Genomic DNA, 19,599 nt, shown 5'->3' on the forward strand with positions numbered 1-19,599 from the left:
TTTTCATTGTCATCGAAGATTGTTATAACTTAGCATATGTTTTTTTTTTTTTATGTGTCCTGGATGTGATTACTTTTGTAAGTACACAAGTAAGGTCTTGGTTCCAACTTTGGTTGAAACTCTGTCACTGACATTCCCTTAAATGAAAAATGAATAAGCACATACTTTTTATAATGAGGAGCAAAACCTTTTTAGTCTCTCTATTAAATAGTCATATATGTGATGGAAATTAGTTTCTTGTAATATTTTAAATTTCTAGTCCATTCATTGTTTTCAGAAAGGCACAACATATCTTGAAATGGCATCTGAATATCAGCATCACACTTACAATCTTTTGACTGAGTAGTGCCCTTTTTCCTACGAAATAAAGCATAGGTATATGACAATAGTGTGGCCTTTTTGTTAGCTCACACTCTCATTTTTCAGACTCGAGATTTAATTTGTTTCTTGGTTAAACACTAAATCCTCTAGACTATAATCAATACACTTCTCATGTTCTGACGTTTTGATTGCTTGTAAAACTCTCAGCAATGAGTGCTTTGTTTCGGAATTTTGAGATTCTGCAAGATAAACTGAAAGCATTTTTTTCCAGGTATTTTGAAATTCGGAAAGGCACTTAGCTTCCATTTTCTTGATTAATATAACCCAAAATGTGTCAAATGTGACATTAAAAAAAAACAACTATCATTTGTGCATTTGTTGACCTCATAATGTAGGCAAGGGACAAATATCCACTAAATTTTTAGTTGTTAAAATTTCAAGTTAACAAAGTGAAATTCTATGGGAGATTTCATAAGATGTTAATGGGGAGAACGAGATTTTATCCATAAGAATATTATGTACGCCTTTAAAACTTAACTCCCACTCAAAAATGTTGTATGTTTTATTTTCAGAAACTTCTCGAAAGCAAAGACTTGGGAGTGATAGGTTGAGACAGGTTAAAAGTAAGTCTGCACAAACACACACAGACATACACACACCTTTTATGATTATCTTTTGCCCAAACAAATAATATGTCTGTTTCTGGTCTTGTTCACCAAAGTGTAGGGATGGTAGCTTTTTGTTTTTCAAAAAGTATTGATATATTTTAACTGTTTGTTAACTTTGTTATGTACCAGTTTACATGTTCATACATAAACACATACAGCCAAATGATGTAGCTAGCCACTTTTTAATATGGTTATCTTTTGACTGTTTGTTACCTTTGTCATATACAAGTTTGCATGTACATATATAAACACATATAGCCAGTTGCTGTAGCTAGCAACTTATTACAAGTGGCAAAAGCACCCCTGGAGAAAAAGCACCAACCTCAAGTACGAGATGAGTGGCAACAATACTGCCGTCGGAAGTCAGATGAACTAGATCAAAATACTCCGGAGTCATTTACAACAACATAACTTGAAACGGTGCTATGCAGCATCAAATCAGGCAAAGCAGCAGAATATGACAACATCCTGCCTGAGTTCCTGAAGCATCTTGGCCTGAAGGCAAAGGAATGGCTTGCCGCTTTTTACACCTTAGTTGTTTGGGAAAAGTGCTTGCCTACTTTGTGGTGCTAGGCAAAGATTATTGCAATCCCATAGCCTGGCAAAGATCCCAACAATGCAACAAGTTATTGGCCAATCTCCTTGCTTTCAGTCTGTTTTAAGGTACTGGAATGCCTGATTCTCCAAAGAATTGGTCCTGACTTGGAGAATATCATAACTGTTGAGCAGGGTGCTTCAATCTAGGCCATAGCACTTGTGATCCAGTCCTTGCCCTGACTAAATTTATTGAAAACAGGTTTCAGAGGAACCTTAAAACTGGAGTTGTTTTTCTGGATCTAACAGTGGCATATGACACGGTCGGGAATGAAGGGATGTTTTTTTACAAAAATTCCAGAGTATTGCAGCATTGGATAGTTGAGACTATTGAATTGTTCCTTCACAACAGGTGCTTCAAAGTGTACATAAAAGAGAGCTGCAGCTTGTGAAGGCATCAGTCTAATGGACTACATCAAGGGTCTGTTCTTTTGCCAAGTTTGTTCAATATCTATATCAGTGACTTACCTGTAACACAGTTGTGCAAGTTCATGTATGCACGTGATGTTGCTCTTGGGACCCAAAGTCACTCATTGGCTGAGCTTGAGGGGGTACTGAACAAGGACCTGGACGATATGATGGACTTCTTCAACAAATGGTGCCTACAGCCAAGCGCAACAAAGACAGTTTCCAGCATCTTTCACCTTACCAATGCAGATGAAACCATGAACTTTGCATCCTCTTCAGTGGGCAGCAGATAAAACATGACCCAACACCAACATACCTTAGAGTGACTCTAGACAGATCACTGACATTCTACAACCACCTGAAGAAAACTGCAGCAAAACTTAGCACTCAAAGCAACTTACTCTGCAAACTGCCTCGCTCATCCTGGGGTGCTAGTACTCAGACACTGAAGACATCAGCACTGGCCCTCTGTTATTCGACAGCTGAGTATTGGGCTTCTGTCTGGGCTCGATCACCCCACACTAAGTTAATTGATGTCCAGCTCAACACAACAGTGTGCATTATCTCTGGAACACTATGTCCTACTCCTTTACCATCGTTGCCGGTACTCAGCAACATTCCTGTTGCACAGCTGCGTCGCCAGGAAGCAACCACAAAAGTGTTGGCTAAGGTCTGTGCCAATGAGAAACTTCACTGTACATGAACATCACCTCACATCCAGCAATCCACTTAATTTCGAGACACCCAATCTGGTTAGGTCCGTTGCCGGAGGATTTAACAGCTCTTTCGGCATGGATTGTCGAGTGGTCTTCAACTGATGTTGTAAACCGCTCCCTCATAGCTGAGCCATCTGTCTGCCCTCCTGGCTTCAACCTTCCACGTCATCTGTGGACCACACTGAATTGCTTTCGGACAGGACAAGGTTGTTGTGAAGTCAACTTTGTCTGATGGGGCCAGGCCACTAACTCTTCCTGTTGCTATTGAGCTCTTCAGACCATGTCACACATTGTGGACAACTGTCCACTGACAAAGTTCCCCAGTAGACAACAGGCGCTACACCTTGCTGATGATGATGTTGTTAAATGGCTGAGCACGCACTGCACATGATAATAATAATAATGTACATACATAGAAACAATATGCTGTCATACAGATTGCTTTTGACATTAATTAAAAACAGTGCTTTGCAATAATTTTATAGTAGATTTCAGATAATCATGTATTAAAAAATGTCAACTATTAATATATATTAATATTTATAATAAACTGTTGATAACATGTTTTTGTTATCTTAGAATACTATCCAAGTCTTGTAATCATTAGCATTGCTTTGCATTGTATTATATACCAAAATCAATAGCTTGATCAATAATTAAAATTGCATGTTCAACACATCCAGTCTAGATATAAGAATCCATAATGAGTATCCATGTGGAATAAGGAAATCTTGCCGAAGGGGTTAGCATTTCAGCATAGGATGAGCTCAGTCAAGTTCCTGGCTGCAGTATTGACCTTGAGGGTGATATTTCCCATATGGATACTCATGATTTTTCTTCCATGTTAATAGAGCAGAAGTCAGTAAATAGTGAATAGTTGTTTAGCATTGTGCCAAAAGTGCATGCATATTTACGCTACATTAGTGTCATTTTAACATAATGTCCGTTATACCATCATTAAATAAAGCATAATTGTCAGAATGCATACATTTTATATCAACTTCCATAGATTTGTTGAAAAAGTAAATTAAAATAAACATATTTTAATTTGCTGAAATTAATGTTTTCAACAGAAAAGATGATACAGTCACATGACATTACATTTACTCATGTGAAATTGAGTTATCTCACATGAGGGAAAATCCTGCGTTTTACATGGTTGAAAATGAGAGAAAAGTATGATTACAACAATGTGCAATCAACAAGTCTGACTAAAAAATGTTCAATAATAAGAGCAGGGCAAGGCTTCCCCAATTCTCATGTTTCCTTTGTAGCTCTTTTGGGCAGTCTTGAATAACCTATGCTATGTTGATGAGCTTTTGAACAAAAAAGTCAGTTCACCTAATGATTAAAGCCAAGAGATCATTGTGACTGGAATAATTAACAATATTTAATAATTAACCTTATATATCTTTGAGATAATAAGAGTATGACAAGGTACCCTCCCATTTCCAATGTTTCCCTTCTTGCTTTCTGGCTCATTTCATTTAATTTCAGTTCTGTTTTTTGCCGTTTTTTCATATGGTCTCTTCATGTGAGCCATAGCAGCATGTGTCTTTCGGTCTCAACTCAATTCCATAATAAGAAACTTAAGTTGGTCTTCTAGGATCTGAAAGATGTTCTGTACAAAACTTCCAAAGAGGGTGAGATTGGGGCAAAATGGGACCATTACATGTGTAAATATATTCACTGAAACCCAGTGCAGGTAACATTGTCTTTTGGTCAGTTTATGTTTAGACTAAATCAGTCTTGGCAGCAGGTCGCCAAAATGAGACTGCTACTCACCCATTTATTAATAAAATATCAGTTTAATATCATAACTTAAATGTGTATTGGAAACAGCTTTATTATATTTCTAGTTTCTAGAAATCTCAATTTCTATCCAAGCTGATGTAGATTATGACTTGAATTTGAATGAAGTTGCTAAGGCCTCATTGTGCTCTCTATTTCAGGGTACATAGTCATATGCTATACGGCGTATATAAATATCAGAACAAGAGACTAGATTCAATATATTATTGTAACACAAGGATTTAAAATTGTAAGAAAATAGTTACGTAAATAGAAAACAAATTATTTGTAATTCATATCTTCAAAGATGACAGAAATTTGATAAATGAGCCCAGTGTTCGAACCTCAAATGGTTTGTCCCTCACATTTAGGAACCTGCTGCACATTATCTTCAGCTGAATACAGCTTAAAATTGATGCCTTTGTATTCTTGTTGTAATAACTGCTTGACAGTTTTAGTATTGGAAACCATCATCATATTGTTCCCTTTCTAAGAACATTCATCATATTTAGTGGCAACAAGGCTTAACCTAGTCACCTGTAAAGTGATGCCATGTTTACATATTGCACTGTGCAGAGAGCTTAGAAGTCCAAAGAGATTACTCCCGTAAATTTATTAACATTTTTAACTCTTGAGCAAAGATATAACTATAACAAACTAAAATTAAAATTTGCTCTTATTAACTGAATATAATTGATTGTCAGTTGCTGGAACCGATTATCAATAATGAAATTCTGACCATTTCATCATTACACTCTATGCTGTCCATTAAAAATGAAATTGTTTTGCCATGGTTCTTAAAATAAACTACATACATATTTAAGATTGGTTGTTATTTTAATTGATAGGAAGCATAAAAGCGAGCAGCATATATTTATCTTGTATGGTGCAAAAGTTAAAGAGATAACAACATATACATGTCTTTTATGATTTTGATGAATAGTGCACATTCAACAACCATACAAAGGTAATAATAATAATAATAATAATATTGACTCATGATATTTGTTAAAACAAATTTTAAAAAGTGAACCTGTGCACAAAGGCCAGTTCTGCCTTTCCACGTGTCCAGTTTGATTGTTTTCAGGGTTTTGAATTCGTTACTAGTGAAGCGTTGCCTTGTGTGTTTCTTCATTTGTAACTGCTGTGATAGTAATCTTGTACCCTTTTGATTTTTGCATTGTTATGTTGAGATTTTCCTGTCTTAGAAGTAAAAGCTGACAAGTTCAGGACTGTTGCTGCATCTTTATCCTTCTTTTTAAACATCATTCTTTTGATCATGTCATGAAAGCCACCTTCTGGCATTCTCACTACACTCAGTTCTTCTTCTTGGCATGCACTATGTTTGAGTGTATGGATTGGTTTCCTTTTTATGCCTTATGGTCAGATGTGTGGGATTTTGCAGAGAACTGCTTCTGTTATAGATACCAGTGTCCTTCCTTTTCTTCCCAAAAGGCCTCTCTCCAGTTTTGGGACGGGGCTACATTTCCTTCTGTTGCAATGAAGTAGCCTGCAGTTATTGTACTTCCTTTCATATGTAAGTCACCTGCATTGATGACTGCACTTCAGTAGGTAAGGAAGCTGACTGCACCTGTTGCACTTTCTGGTGTAGGGAAGTCATCTCATTCACTGACCGTGCTTCCCATTTGCTTAGGTCACCTGATCCATTGAGAGGGGTATATCTATCAGGATGCAAGTGTTGTAGCAGCTACAAACAAACAAACTTTTAGGCATCATATTTAGTGGTTTCTTTCCACTACACCAAATTCAAATTCAAAATTCCCCACAAAACCATGGCTGTCCTCTGTATATATTAAACTGGCATACTTCACAGGAGACATTCTGATATCTTATTTTTCTAACTGGTGTGAATGTGTAAATCTGTGTTTCCTATGTTAAACTAAAACTTTGATATCTCAATAATGATTTTTCCAGAAGTTGATTTGTTAATGATTAATTAGCAAGTAATGATTACTGCATATCTGATCAGACTCTTTCATCCTCAGTATTAAAATATATAATGATAAATAAATGTACTTTAGGTGTAGAGGGCAGTAAAGACTGTCAGTGTTCCAGTATAAAATATACATTTCCTTTAAAACTAGATACAAGTTACTAATTAGAGTCACTTAATCTTCTCTCTTGTCTCTAATACTTTCAGCATCTGAAATTTACTCTAGGTATTGTAAATAATCCTTTAATTAATTTACATAAACACACATCCCTGGTTTTATTTGTCTACTTTATAGGCCAGAGCTGGACCTGTGAAACAGAATGCTTAATGTTCATAAGGGCAGTTTGCGGTGAATGTGCTGTAAAGATTCTGTTCATATGGTTTAGATTCCAGAAACAGCAAGCTTCTTAAAATGTGGATTGTATTCAATGTGACTGTGTACAAGATTAGAAAAATTGGAAACAGTTAAATAACATCAAATGTCCCTACTACACTAGCATGAGGTGGAAGACTATTCAGCTGTAAGTCATCTGAAGGAAACTTTGCACAAAGGTTCATAAGAAGGTTTAGGCAGCAACCAAATAGTGAGCTACACCCACATCATCTACTCCGTTACTCCTTTTTGAGGATGGACCAGTTTCACTTACCAGTGTGCAGAAGTTGCCAGCTCCAGTAAAAGAGGAACCAGTGGCACTTATAGAAGTCAAAACCACCTGTACGAGTCTCACCTTTCTATCGCAAGTTGACCTTTTAGCTGGGTAGGCATATGTATAAGCAGTGGGAATCTCACTTTTTGGAGTTCATTTTCATGAGTAGAGACTATTTCAGTACATGTCCTTTAAATAACCAGTCATTGGCTGGTATCCAATCACAAGTTGCCAGGTGTCAGGTGCAGAGTACATGTTGACATCTGCCATTTCCTAATGGTCCTTTCCAGTTTCTACATGACTTCTACTACTTTGTAGTGAGTCTACCATATCACTTCCCCCACATACTGTGGATGAGTTACAAGTGTCCCAATCAGTTTGGTGGACCATTGAGGTAGTGGAACTTCACTATCCCCTTCATTGTCATTGACATAAAAATAGGGTGGTGACTTTAATCATCTCCTGTATTGAAAAGGGATTGTCAATGCCCTGCCAGAGTGAGAAAGACATGGGTAATCCTGCATTATCCTGGAAGCAGTGACCAGATCATGAACTGTCAGTACTAGTAGACTCAGATGATGTCACGGAAGACCCAGTAGTTAATAAGGGATCTTCTTCTTTGTGGTGGCCCCCATCTCTGTCCCACCTGATTTTGGTCAGGTCATGGAAGACAAAGGACTTGGCATTTTTGATAAGGTTGTCAATGCATGTGTCCAAGCATTCTGGGTCTTTTGACAATAGGATCCTTTTTGATTTTGGAGACTTTCAGAGGCTCAGTCTACAATGGACCTCCTAGTTATGCCTTTTTTTAAAATGTCAAAATGGACAGAACTGAAGTTGCTTTCGGGGAGATGGAGAAATCTTTGTCACCAGTGCACTGCATAGAGTTCTGGAGGCTATTGCCAAAACATAATTGCATTTACAGTCAATATCAAGGTTACTGCTTCCAGTACTACTTCTTTAACACTGTTGGGATGCCATGGGAGATGCTTCAAAGGATTCATTGAGGACAGCAAGAACCTGGTAAATATGACCCTCCAATTAACACACCATCCATTATCGGTACTTGTAGTTCCAACAGTGGCCTCTTGTGAGCAGATGAATCAATAACACTCATTGTTGACCTGAGATACCTGTATATACCTTGCTTAAATGCTTAAAGCAGAGGTCTGAGTCCCTTTTAAAATTCTCTCTAGCACTTCTTTTGCAAGACAGGTTGGTGGACATGTTTGGGCAGGAATTATATGGACCAATTCACCACACCAGCAATGAGGGAAGCAATCAGTTCTAGAGCCACTCCCTCTTCTGCCAAGTTCACATCTACCCAGGAGTCTAGTAGGTGTCTGATGAGACCTTTTCTCAGAGGTCTGATCATGCCTAATGGACAATCCATAGGTCTGCTCCATAATAAAAGAGACTTACTGGCTTTACTTCAAGGAGTCTCCACCTCTATCAGAGAACCCAATTTGGTTTGACTATTCAACTGGAATTCACAAAGGCAGATGTGTAACTTCTAAGGAAGGGGTTATATTGTGGGTGACAAACATGGGGTTAACTTGAATTTAGAGGCTTCTTATTGAGCTTTCCTATTAAATACATTTCTTCAGATACCTGTTGATCCCAGATTTCCCTCTTTTCTCCTTACTCTGATATCCTTTCAGTCTGCATCTAAATGAAAAAAATTATATTCTGAATGACAGAAGTAATTTAAGACATCAAACTGGGGCAGTGTTTATATTATTCTCAAAGGGAATTCTCTTACCGTGGAATGGCACCATGAAAGAAGGAATCCATTGAATAATACCAGGTAGCAGGTACATAACTAAAATTAATTGCAAATCATTTCATCAGCAAAATGTAATAAAACAGACATAGAATGGTTCCTTGCTATGGATACACACAATACAATGGAGAAAATACAACAGTAATGACTTGTATATGTTTAAATTTTCATCCTCTTTTATCAGTGTTGGATTAATTGTGTGTACATGTACAAACAAATATAAATGTGGCATTTAATCAGCAATATTAGGATGTCATTGTTCTCCCAATTTTTTAAAAATAACTTCCTTAATGGAATTACTTGATATATTTCTCTAGTTTTGAGACCAAATGCTTTTTAAAATTTGTATAATTTTTTAACAGTTTTGGTGACAGGCATGCAGTGTTTGCTTTTATTCATTCACTTCATTTAACACTTACTTGCAAAGTGTAAAGAGATAAACATATTGAATATATAATGTAAGAAAAATTTAAGTTATATTGCATGGTAAAATTCAGAATTTGATCTTAATGCAGCTTTTGGGTTTTGCACATGATTTTATCCTGTTATTATTGACTGTTAAGAAGAGGCGTACAAAGGTTTGTTTGTACTATGTCATACGTCTTTCCCAAGACTTGAAAATCTATTTTCTTTACAGCATCATCAGTTGCATGGAATTATACAGTAAAAGAGCTTCTTGATGCATGGCAATCAATTGAGGAATATCTTTTAGAAGAACTTTCTCCTGAATATCTTTGGACTTTCTTCAAAGAGGAAAACATTTTGTCTGCAGAAGAATGCACAACCATGTGTCTGCTCAGAAGACGTCAAGCTGCAGAAATGCTCCTACAAAGCATGAAGGCCAAGCTTCCGGAAGCATTTTTGTGTCTTCTTCGTTCCTTGAATGAAACTGATCAACGGCAGAAAATTGAAGAGATCCAAAAGTTACTGGCCTTGACCCACGATCAAGAACCGAATGGTGTGTCATATTTGAAGATAAGTTGTAATCTCACTAGCTTGCATACATCCTATGTCTTATTGGCTTTCTTTGTCGTGACAATGCCTGCACAGTAGTCCTAATAATCATAGTATATTTGACTGTTACTGGTATCATACCAAAATATAATGCACAGTTAAGAATCAGTAATGCAACCTGCATGTTTTATTACTGGCAGAGATACCTTATGCAAAGTCATTTTCATAACAGGGAACACCATTCCATATTCTGACAATGTGGATATGATTGAGATTCAAAATCACACCATGGCTTATTAATATTGCAAGATATTGAGATTTTCATATTTTGAAGAAAAAAAAGTCAACATTCAGTTAGGTACAGTGGTAGAGATGCTATCAGGTATTTGGGTACTTGGGGTACCTGCCCATTGATAATAACCTGGGTAATAAAATGAGCAATACGGTACCTGTTTACCAGTTACAAGTTTTCTGCCATTCACTATGTTTTCAAGTTGACAATCCATGTGACTGAGCCATCAATGCATGTACTTTTAAGTATCAAGCAGAGGTCTGACTCTTCCACTAAATAATGGACCTAAAGCCCATGGTTTGTTTCCCATATATTAACCCTTTGATTGTGCCATTAGTGTGGTACATTGGCAACTAACAGATGGTGGTTATTGGATCTTGTTGCACAACTGACGTGTTCAGTTGCAAACTTTAATAGATTTCACAAAATGTACCATCATTGAGGCCAAGGAAAGGGAGTCAAATGATATTTTGAATTATTAGATCACATTGATTTACTAGATGATGATGGAACTTTATCAGACAATGAGAATGAATTCATGGACTTCGTGGATGATGACAGTAGGTAGTGATATATATTGGATACTGTGAATTGTAAAAGATCCAGACTTACTGTATATACTCGCATATAAGCCGAATAGTTTAGGAAAAAATAAAGGACTGGAAGAAGGCAGAGGGGTGGCTTTTCCGCATGCCAGTGTCTAAACTTGGCAGATTTTAAGTCTTTTTGTTGACTACTGTAATGGCTGTAAATCTTGGGACACAAAAAATTTGTTCAGTGTCCTAAGACATATGCATGTTTAAAAAAATCATTTTGGACAGTTTATACAGTGGCCTCAGACTTGATAACATGTGCTCATGAATGCCTCAAGACATGGTTGATTATCAGAGCTTCATCATGTTCTTCTGTTCCCATTTTTAGTGATGAGATATAACATGCATAGGTAGTTGTAAAGCATGAACTGTCCTAAAGTAGATTTATTTCCCTACAATTGTATTCCAATCTAAACAGCTAATTAGAACCCTTTACATGGCATTTTGCATACTGAAGGTGGATTCAATGCAAAATGTGCATTTCATCATTTGAAATTTAAAGAGGGTCTGCAAAACTAAAATTCGTTAGGTTTGTTTTACATTTAATAAAGGTGCAGTGTAACTTTGTGTAATATTATTAGAACAATATCTTGAGAATGAATCAGAACTCCTATGTGATACATTTGTACTTGCCTCTAGTTAATGACTCTTCCAAGACAGCATGCTTTTCATTAAATTGAAAACATTTAGTGCAGCTTGAACTCTGCATCATAAATGAATATGTTATCAGATATTCAGCAATAAAAATAAAGGATATTTATATCTTAATGTTGTTCTATTTGTTGTGGGGTTTAACACCATTTTTCAGCACTCGATAGGCTATGCATGGTGGCCAGTAGTAATGGTGGAGGAAGAACCCAGGAAAACCCCAGGAAGAACCACTGACCCACAAGAAGCTACTGGCAAGTTTTCTCACATACCCACATTGGTCGAATCCTAGACTCGAACCCACACAGAAATTATATCTTAATGAACATAATGCTTAAATGTAAAAAAATGTAGTTAATAGCAGTAACACAGTACCTCCTGCTATTGCATTCTTATGTTGTTTCCCCAATCCAAGGAAAACATTCCATGCTCCAGTCAGCAACTGAACATCTAGAACAAAATGCAACATGATTCTAGTCAAATGTCATCAGTATTTCCATCACTCAGAATATCTTCCTTCATTTCCTTGAATTTCAGCTAGCTTCCATTTTTGCTTCTGGGCACTTAATTTATTTCATCATTGGGTACATCCACTGTCAATTGTATTCATTTTGTTTTGTTGTACTTGATATATTCTCGGATGTAGCTCCTGCATACATTAAATTTATTTATGTTCTTTTTTTATCTTTTGGTGTTTGCTGTAGTGATGCAGCTTCTTTATTGTTTAGCCCTGTGTTAGTAACTGGTGTTAGGATAAGTACTGCCTGCCTATTTTCTTTCTGGTTGTTATTTTTGTACTTTCACAAGGTTCAGGTAAATTCGAGCATATGTAGTCTGATTTTGACACTCACTGCACATGCTTGGTGTGCACTATGTGTGCATGCATGCACACATGTCCTTTCTATGCCTTTTGTCTGATGAGGTATGAGACTTAGTTGAAAACAGTCACCTTTCTAGAGGCATAAAGGGACCATCTTCATCTCCCTTCTTTATTGATAGAACCTCTTCATTTCAAGGATGAATTTTGTCACTTCCAGGTATGTAATAGGAAGTCATCATTGCCCATGAGGGTGGGGTTTGTGACTGGCTACAGAAATCTCCTCTTATAAAAGGATCATTGACACTTCCATGTGTAATGTAGGCTTGGTTTTCTTCTTGTTTAAGCAGACCTGTTTGCAGATGGAAGTGTTCTCATATGTTTTATATAATTCCTGTAATAGAGACTCTTCCTTCATGGCCTCATTGTCAGATTGGTCATTGGTTGGTGACACTACCAGTTATTGTACTCCAGGATCTCAGTGTTGGTCACTGAGCATTGGGTGCCAGTCAGTGGGCATTGGGTAAAGGATCAAGAACTGGTTACCAGATGTTAATCATCAGGCAACAGTGCACTGATCAATGGATAAGACAATTTTTACTGAACACCCATTGACTGTCAAAGGCCACCTGTCACCAAGGACAGGGTTTGGGCAGCAGTCTCAAAACATTGATGTTGACCACTGGTATAGGGAATGGGGTCAGGGTGATATGACCCCAGTTATCTATGATTCAGTCACTATGAGGATCAGGTTCTGGATCTTGACCATCCTTCTAGCGAAAGGAATCAGGTGTTCACACATGCATTCGCTCCTTTCCTGTTCAACCTCTGTTGGACTTTGAAAAAATCCCTCCACCAGATTGTGAGCCAGCTATGTCTTTCTTTCCTTCAATGTCACAATGTATGACTTAACCAAATTAGGCAGGCTGTCCCAGCTGGCCTCATATTAAAACAAAAAAGATGGGAGCCACTTCTCGTCTTCTGCATAAAAAGATAATTTATCCTCTTCTCCAAGGAGATAGGGAATTATTTGTCGCATCTGCTTTCTCTGTCATCAGAGGTGTAAAAATGAGCACACTCCAAAAGTTCATGTCTCCAAAGAGGTAGGTTAGAAAAGACGGTCCTGCCACTCACCAAGAGCATAAGCAAGATGTTGAGCTTTATATTTTGATGCAAACAAATGAGTTCACAGAAGACCAGGTATTATCTACTCTTCCACCTCTTTTATTGTCCTTATCTTTATCATACCATGTCGGGCAGGCAACAAAGGAAGAATTTTTGACCTAAGTGTAATCATTCACCTTGATCTATGTTCAGAGCCCTCTCCGTCTTCCAATGCTCAGATCTTCCCCAGTTTGTAGAGCCTGTCTGACATGTTATCAGAAATGGATCTTATGTTACTTCCAAACTCTGAAAAGGTTTTAGAGTTAATACAGATGTTGTCATGAGGCCAGGTGGAAAACAGACAACAGAAGTGTGGTCTTATCCTTGTTTCCCTTTTTTATAAGGCTTCTACATCTGGTTACATGGTTCATTTACATTCTTGGCCCTTTAAGCCGTCTATTTTGGGCTCTGGTTATTTCCAGCAGGACTGTTTCTTGAAACTTTAGAAATTAAGGGCTATATGATAGTTACTTGACTCTCCCGCGCTGATATCTTTTAGATGCCTCCTTCATTCTGTTGAAGGAGTAATCACTTACTAACAGTACTTTGCTGTGTCAGGCTTCTCTATTTCCGTAGGGATGATATTTTGGAGACATCAGAAGTGTTATTGTAGCACAGCAAAAATCTGTTGAGGTTTTCCCCACCAGATTCAGAGTTGTATTTTTGAGATGCTTTATTTGCAGTATAAAATGCAATTTTCTTCAGTTGACAGTTGTTTGCCATGGTGTTCTTTCAACACAGCTTTAAAGGAATGAAATTAGGAAATCTTTTTAAATGAGGCTTAAAGAGAGTCCTTTCTATTATGGCTTTATAATAGAAGATTGAGGATGTAATTCATTTCACATGGGTAACAGTGAAAATATGGCAACTTAATTTAATTAATATCTGTGTTGCCCTGATGCATCCTCAAAATAATTCAACAATGGTTTATTATGAAGAATTTAGAAACCTGGTTTAGTCGTGGTATATTGAATGCCAAAGCATGTTCAGACTATTGAATACTGGTCTTGGGGATCTTTTCAAGGATTTATGTTTAGAAAAAGAGAAGGAATAAGTACTGAAATAAAACGTGTATGTATGTTCCTTTCTTCCAGTTTTTACCTTTATTACATAATTTATTTTAAATGGTCCAAATCAGCAAGACATTTGGTCCAAATTTACCCATAATTTGATTCAAACCCACTGTATTCTGAATTTGCATTGGTACTAATCAACAAATATTCATAGGTTTATGGCTGTATCTAAATTAAGAGGATAATGAAAGGGTTTCAACTACCTCCTTTTCCCAGAGAAGGTACTTTTGATATTATGACAGCCACTGTCCAAATGTAGATTGTTCAGCCTGTTAAGAAGCGTATTAATCTCAATGACAGATCTGTTTTTCATGACACAGTCATTGCTGTTGCTATGGATTCTTTTTCATAATTTCCCTTTAAATGAAAAATGCTTTTGGTTGTTCTTACTCGTTCACATCATTTTGCTTTCATTCAGTGCATGGTGTACAAGGGTGAAACATTTCTTTTGGTCCATTTGTTTCAGCCCAAAAGGTTGTCATGCCAACATCCAGTTGGCAGTAGGACATCCTACTGACAGCATTGGTTGGTTCACTTGACTGCTCATCTTTGGCCATACAATTCCCACTGGGCTCACAATTCAGCAATTCAACAATAGTAGGTAATATATTGCTGCTGTTTACATGTAATTTAGGGGGTACACGAGCTTTATGATTTATGGGTATATCCATAGGGATTTAATTAGTATATGTTTGTCTTGTAGGGTTGTTCTTTGGGTATGATAATTGGGGAAAATATTAAAAATATGTGTGGGGCCCCAAGTGGCCGAGTGGTCTAAAGCACTCTCCATTACAGATCACTGCCATCTCACCTCAGTGTGCGTAGGATCGAGTCTCGGATTCGGCCAATGTGGATATGTGAGAAAGCTTGCCAGTAACTTCTTGAAGGTCGGTGTTTTTTTCCGGGGATTTCCCGGGTTCTTCCTCCACCATTAATACTGGCCGCCATGTGTAGCCTATCATGTGCAAAAAATGGCATTAAACGCTACTACAACAACAACAACAACATTATATTATTTGATAGGTAAAACTCAATTCAGTTATATCATACCTACCTGCTATTATTCCCTTCTCTCTCTGATGCTACATGTCTCTGTCATGATATCCCAGTGCTAGACATCGCTATAAACTGCCACACTGCAGACATTGTGGTGATATGATTGAAAAATTGTGAAAGTTACATTAAAAATCCAAATCACATTCACACACACATCCTTCTCCCTCACCTGCTTCTGATGTCATTTTGTTTTGGTCCAAGTTAATAAAGGATGATAGTCTTGTTGTCAGAAGTGGACTGGGGTATCAGACAGGGATTAATATGATTTGACTGGGAATTAGCAGTAGGAAAAGAGCAGTGCAATATAGCTTTTAATGATTCAAAATTTATTTCAGAACCGGCACCAAATATGGCCTACTATACCCTGAAGCTGGAGCTGTTGAAAGACGGAAACACAATGCATGATGCAGAGATGAAAACAAGAGGTTACTTTGACAGAGGTCGTATAGTGTTTCAGTATGACCTGAGCTCAGAAAGTCTGAAGTGGGAACATGGAAGTGTCATTGTATATCTTCGGCCACTGAGAAAGCATACAAAGGAGACATTAGCATTTTTCTGTCAGCATGGTGGAATGAAAGACTTTGTGTTAGATTTATTAAAGAAAAAGGATATATTTGCATCTCTTCCTGAGGGCGAAATGACCATATACATACAAGTCTGTTGTTATGATAAAGAGTCTGAAGGTATTGTCAAAACTTAAACGTACCTGACCATAGTCATGAATTTATCCTTATACATTAGTTTGAGTATCATTGTATCTGAAATCTATGTCATGTCAGTATAGGTGAGAATTACAGCAAAGAAAATTATCTTGGAAAATCATCGATGCAGATTTAATATACATTAACTTTAACTTTTTTATTTGACCCTTAGTCATTTTGATCATTTTATGCATCAGTCATGGACAAATTAAGATTAAACATTGCATACAATTTTATGTAGTCTTGGGTTTAATGAGGTCCATGCTTTGATGCCGTTTAACTTATCGTGGCATATAAGGACAACTGTTTGTTTTAATGTTAAAAGTTTTGTTCAGTATCATTTGTAGGGGAGAAATGATTCATCAATATATTGATGCATCAATACTGTTGCTGAAACGATACACATATCGATACAAAATGATATTTACTGTATGCATGTTATATTAGTCTTCAGCAGTCATGAATAATTGTTATTAGTTACCTTGTTATTCTGTAAAATTATAATTCATCTGAAACAGCATTTGCAATCATAGGCACTTATGTTCATTTGTAAAGACGAAAAAGACTTTGAGAATACCCATGCACCGTCAACAGGTTAACACAAAGTGATATGTTTCGTAATCTGCCCCCCCCCCCATTCCAATTATCTTAACCCAGAAGTATGTTCAGGATATACTGTACATTCCAAACATGTTCCACATGTAGTGAAGTACTTTACTCATCATTTAATAACCACTTTCATGCAAAGTTTCCACTTTGAATTGTGTCTTGACTCCTTTGGTCCATTTGAAAGCTATGCTGCCTTTGTGTTGCACAGTGAATATGTTACATTGAGTTCTCATTTGTGGTTGTTGCTAGTTGCTCCTTGTTCCGGTCCAGGTTAAACAATAATCAGCAATCAGAAATCAGTGTAGCTTATTCCATGCGTGACAAACAGGAAGTACTGGTAGAGCAACAGATTCTTCATGGGGAAAGTCATTAGGTATGTCAAGTACTTACATGGAGATGCTGTCAATGTGTACCATTGTGTGAATCATGCAAAATTAGTACAAATTTACATGCTTGGAGAACAGTAAAGCGTGAGAACGCCTGCAAATTTGTTGAAAGTCCCACATATGAAAATGTGCTCAGTGAAGTATGCAATATTTATTTAACCAATCTTGTTGCGACATCTGTTTTTCAGATAGTAACTGTTCCACATCTGGTTTCTTCAAGCACAACATGAATGGTTGTGAAACTCTATGTGATTAGCACAATGTGCCCAGGAATAAGCATTATGGTGTAGTTTGAAACCATTCATGATGAAAGTTTTACAAATGCTTGTTTAAAATACAGGCTGCCTAGTAAATCCAGAATGTCTGCTTCCTGGTGTGGTTCATTATGACTTTGTTTGACAGATACCTTCTGATGATAGTGACGATGACAATAATTTTTATAGTTATGAAGTATATCAGATTATTGGAGCTGGAAAAATGTGATGGAGATATGAGTGAGGGAATTTGAGCCCAATATGGTGTTAAATACAAGTCAGATGTGCATGCAGGATGGATAAAATGTAGACAGCATGACCCTTTCAGTAGTGTTTCAAAATTAAATGAATGTACCAAGGGCAGATTACTGAGCTTTAATTAAAATACAGACAATTTAAAAGTATAATGCAATTTTAATTTTTTTAATTAATCAATTTTGCAATGTGAATCATGTGCTACAAACCATATGCATGTATCCAAATCATGGTTACGATAAATTGAGTAAAATAAGGGTAAAAAAATTAAATTAAGAAGTAAAGATATTTATTTTAATACCTCTGCACAAGCATTGATGAACTAAATACTCTTATACAGCATTATGGAACAGATAAGAAATTTGACATGGTAGTCAGTAAACTACTGATTTAAAAAAGGAAGTTTATGTTAGTGAAAAATCCTTTTTTGGAGCAGATGTATCCAAAAGATAATATCTGTGAGCTCTGGAAAATTGTACATAACAGTCACAAAGATCAGTTTCCCAACATATTCAAACTGACAAAGCCAGCTATGCATATGCCCCTTCAGAAAGAAGCACAGAGCAATATTAATGCAAATAAAAGGAGCAGAGAATGCTCAGAAATAATTAACAGATTAATGTTTATACAACTAGAGGTGACATCTGTCAAAGATGATTTTAGGAGAGCTCTAAGAAAGTGGAGCAGGAAGAAAGAGGGACAATTTGAAGTTTAGATAAATATTGACCTATATGACCATTTTTTCTTCCCCCTCTTTTATTTTTGATCAAGAGGGAGGTCTCTCTTAAGATAAAATCATGTCATTATCTCTCCTTCAATTGTACATGGGGAACAAATTTGGAATTTCTCTTTTTTATGCAGAGATATTTAACCAGTGAATGAGGTGCTGATGGAATAAATGAAATTAGTATAGAATGAGCTATGGTGCAGATTTCAAACTGCTCAAGTTTATCACCTTGTGTAAATTAAAAAATTTTTTAGAGGTCTGGGTGTAGTCAATAGTTTTCTTTCTAAACTAACAAATACAAGTATCTGTGGCTGCAGCAGCCTTTTGCATCTGCGGGAAGTAAAATGTTATACATTTTGTTGGTATTCAACCTGCCTGGATTTGTTCTAGATGAGATTTTCTTTTCACAAGGAAATTGCATTATTTTTTCTGTTTTGAAGATAATATCTTAATGTCTTCCACATGTAACTGAGACATGATATTGGTAATAAGGTGTTTTCCTATCATTCATGTTGTACTAAACAAAGGGAGTTAAATGGAGCCACCATTAAATGGCCTAAAACGTTGGATAAAACTCATTGCAACCAACCAATAGCCTGTTTAAAAGTATTGTTGTTATTTTCTCATCAGTGAGAATTGCATATAAATATATGATAACTATATGACTGTCTGTAGTCTGCATACTGGAAATAGGACCAGAATGTCAATATACATGAAAGGGCACCAACTACTGTACCTTCGATGGAAAGACCATGAAGTTCATATGTGTATCGATATGTATCATATCTCTGGCTTTGTATATCATGAATTGTATCGATATGTGGCACAGGTCTATCGTTTCATGCATAATCATTTGCTTACTTTTTTCTCATGAATTATATTTTGTCACTGCCAAGATGTTCCATAATCCATATTGTATTTCGGAATTAACTTGTGTGAAACTTCTTCACCCCATTTTATAAGAGCTTTGTCAGGGCCGTTCCATTTAAACATGATACCCAGGGAAGGCAGATTTTTAAAAATATATTAAAGGGTACATTGATTTCACATAGGTCATATTAAAATGATTAGAAAATTCTAAATTGCATATATAGGTGAGTACCCCCGCACATTAAAAGTGCCTTCCCTGGGTCCCAGGTATGTTTTACTGGAAGAGCCCTCAAATTACATAAATCATTTCTTTTTAGC

General features: G+C 36.6%; 1 protein-coding gene across 1 annotated transcript in view; it reads left to right on the top strand.

Moving 5' to 3' along the window:
* The window catches only part of LOC149777902 (uncharacterized), a 122,370-nt gene that overhangs the window by 54,948 nt on the left and 47,823 nt on the right, over positions 1–19,599 (top strand). The window contains exons 9-11 of the mRNA XM_089938996.1: positions 894–944; positions 9,520–9,840; positions 15,815–16,162. Of these exons, the coding sequence (XP_089795122.1) occupies positions 894–944; positions 9,520–9,840; positions 15,815–16,162 (720 nt within the window). The remainder of the gene's footprint in view (positions 1–893; positions 945–9,519; positions 9,841–15,814; positions 16,163–19,599) is intronic.

Source organism: Sinohyriopsis cumingii, chromosome 17 (assembly GCF_028554795.1).
Source record: "Sinohyriopsis cumingii isolate HCF-2022 chromosome 17, ASM2855479v2, whole genome shotgun sequence".
Lineage (NCBI taxonomy): Eukaryota > Metazoa > Mollusca > Bivalvia > Unionida > Unionidae > Sinohyriopsis > Sinohyriopsis cumingii.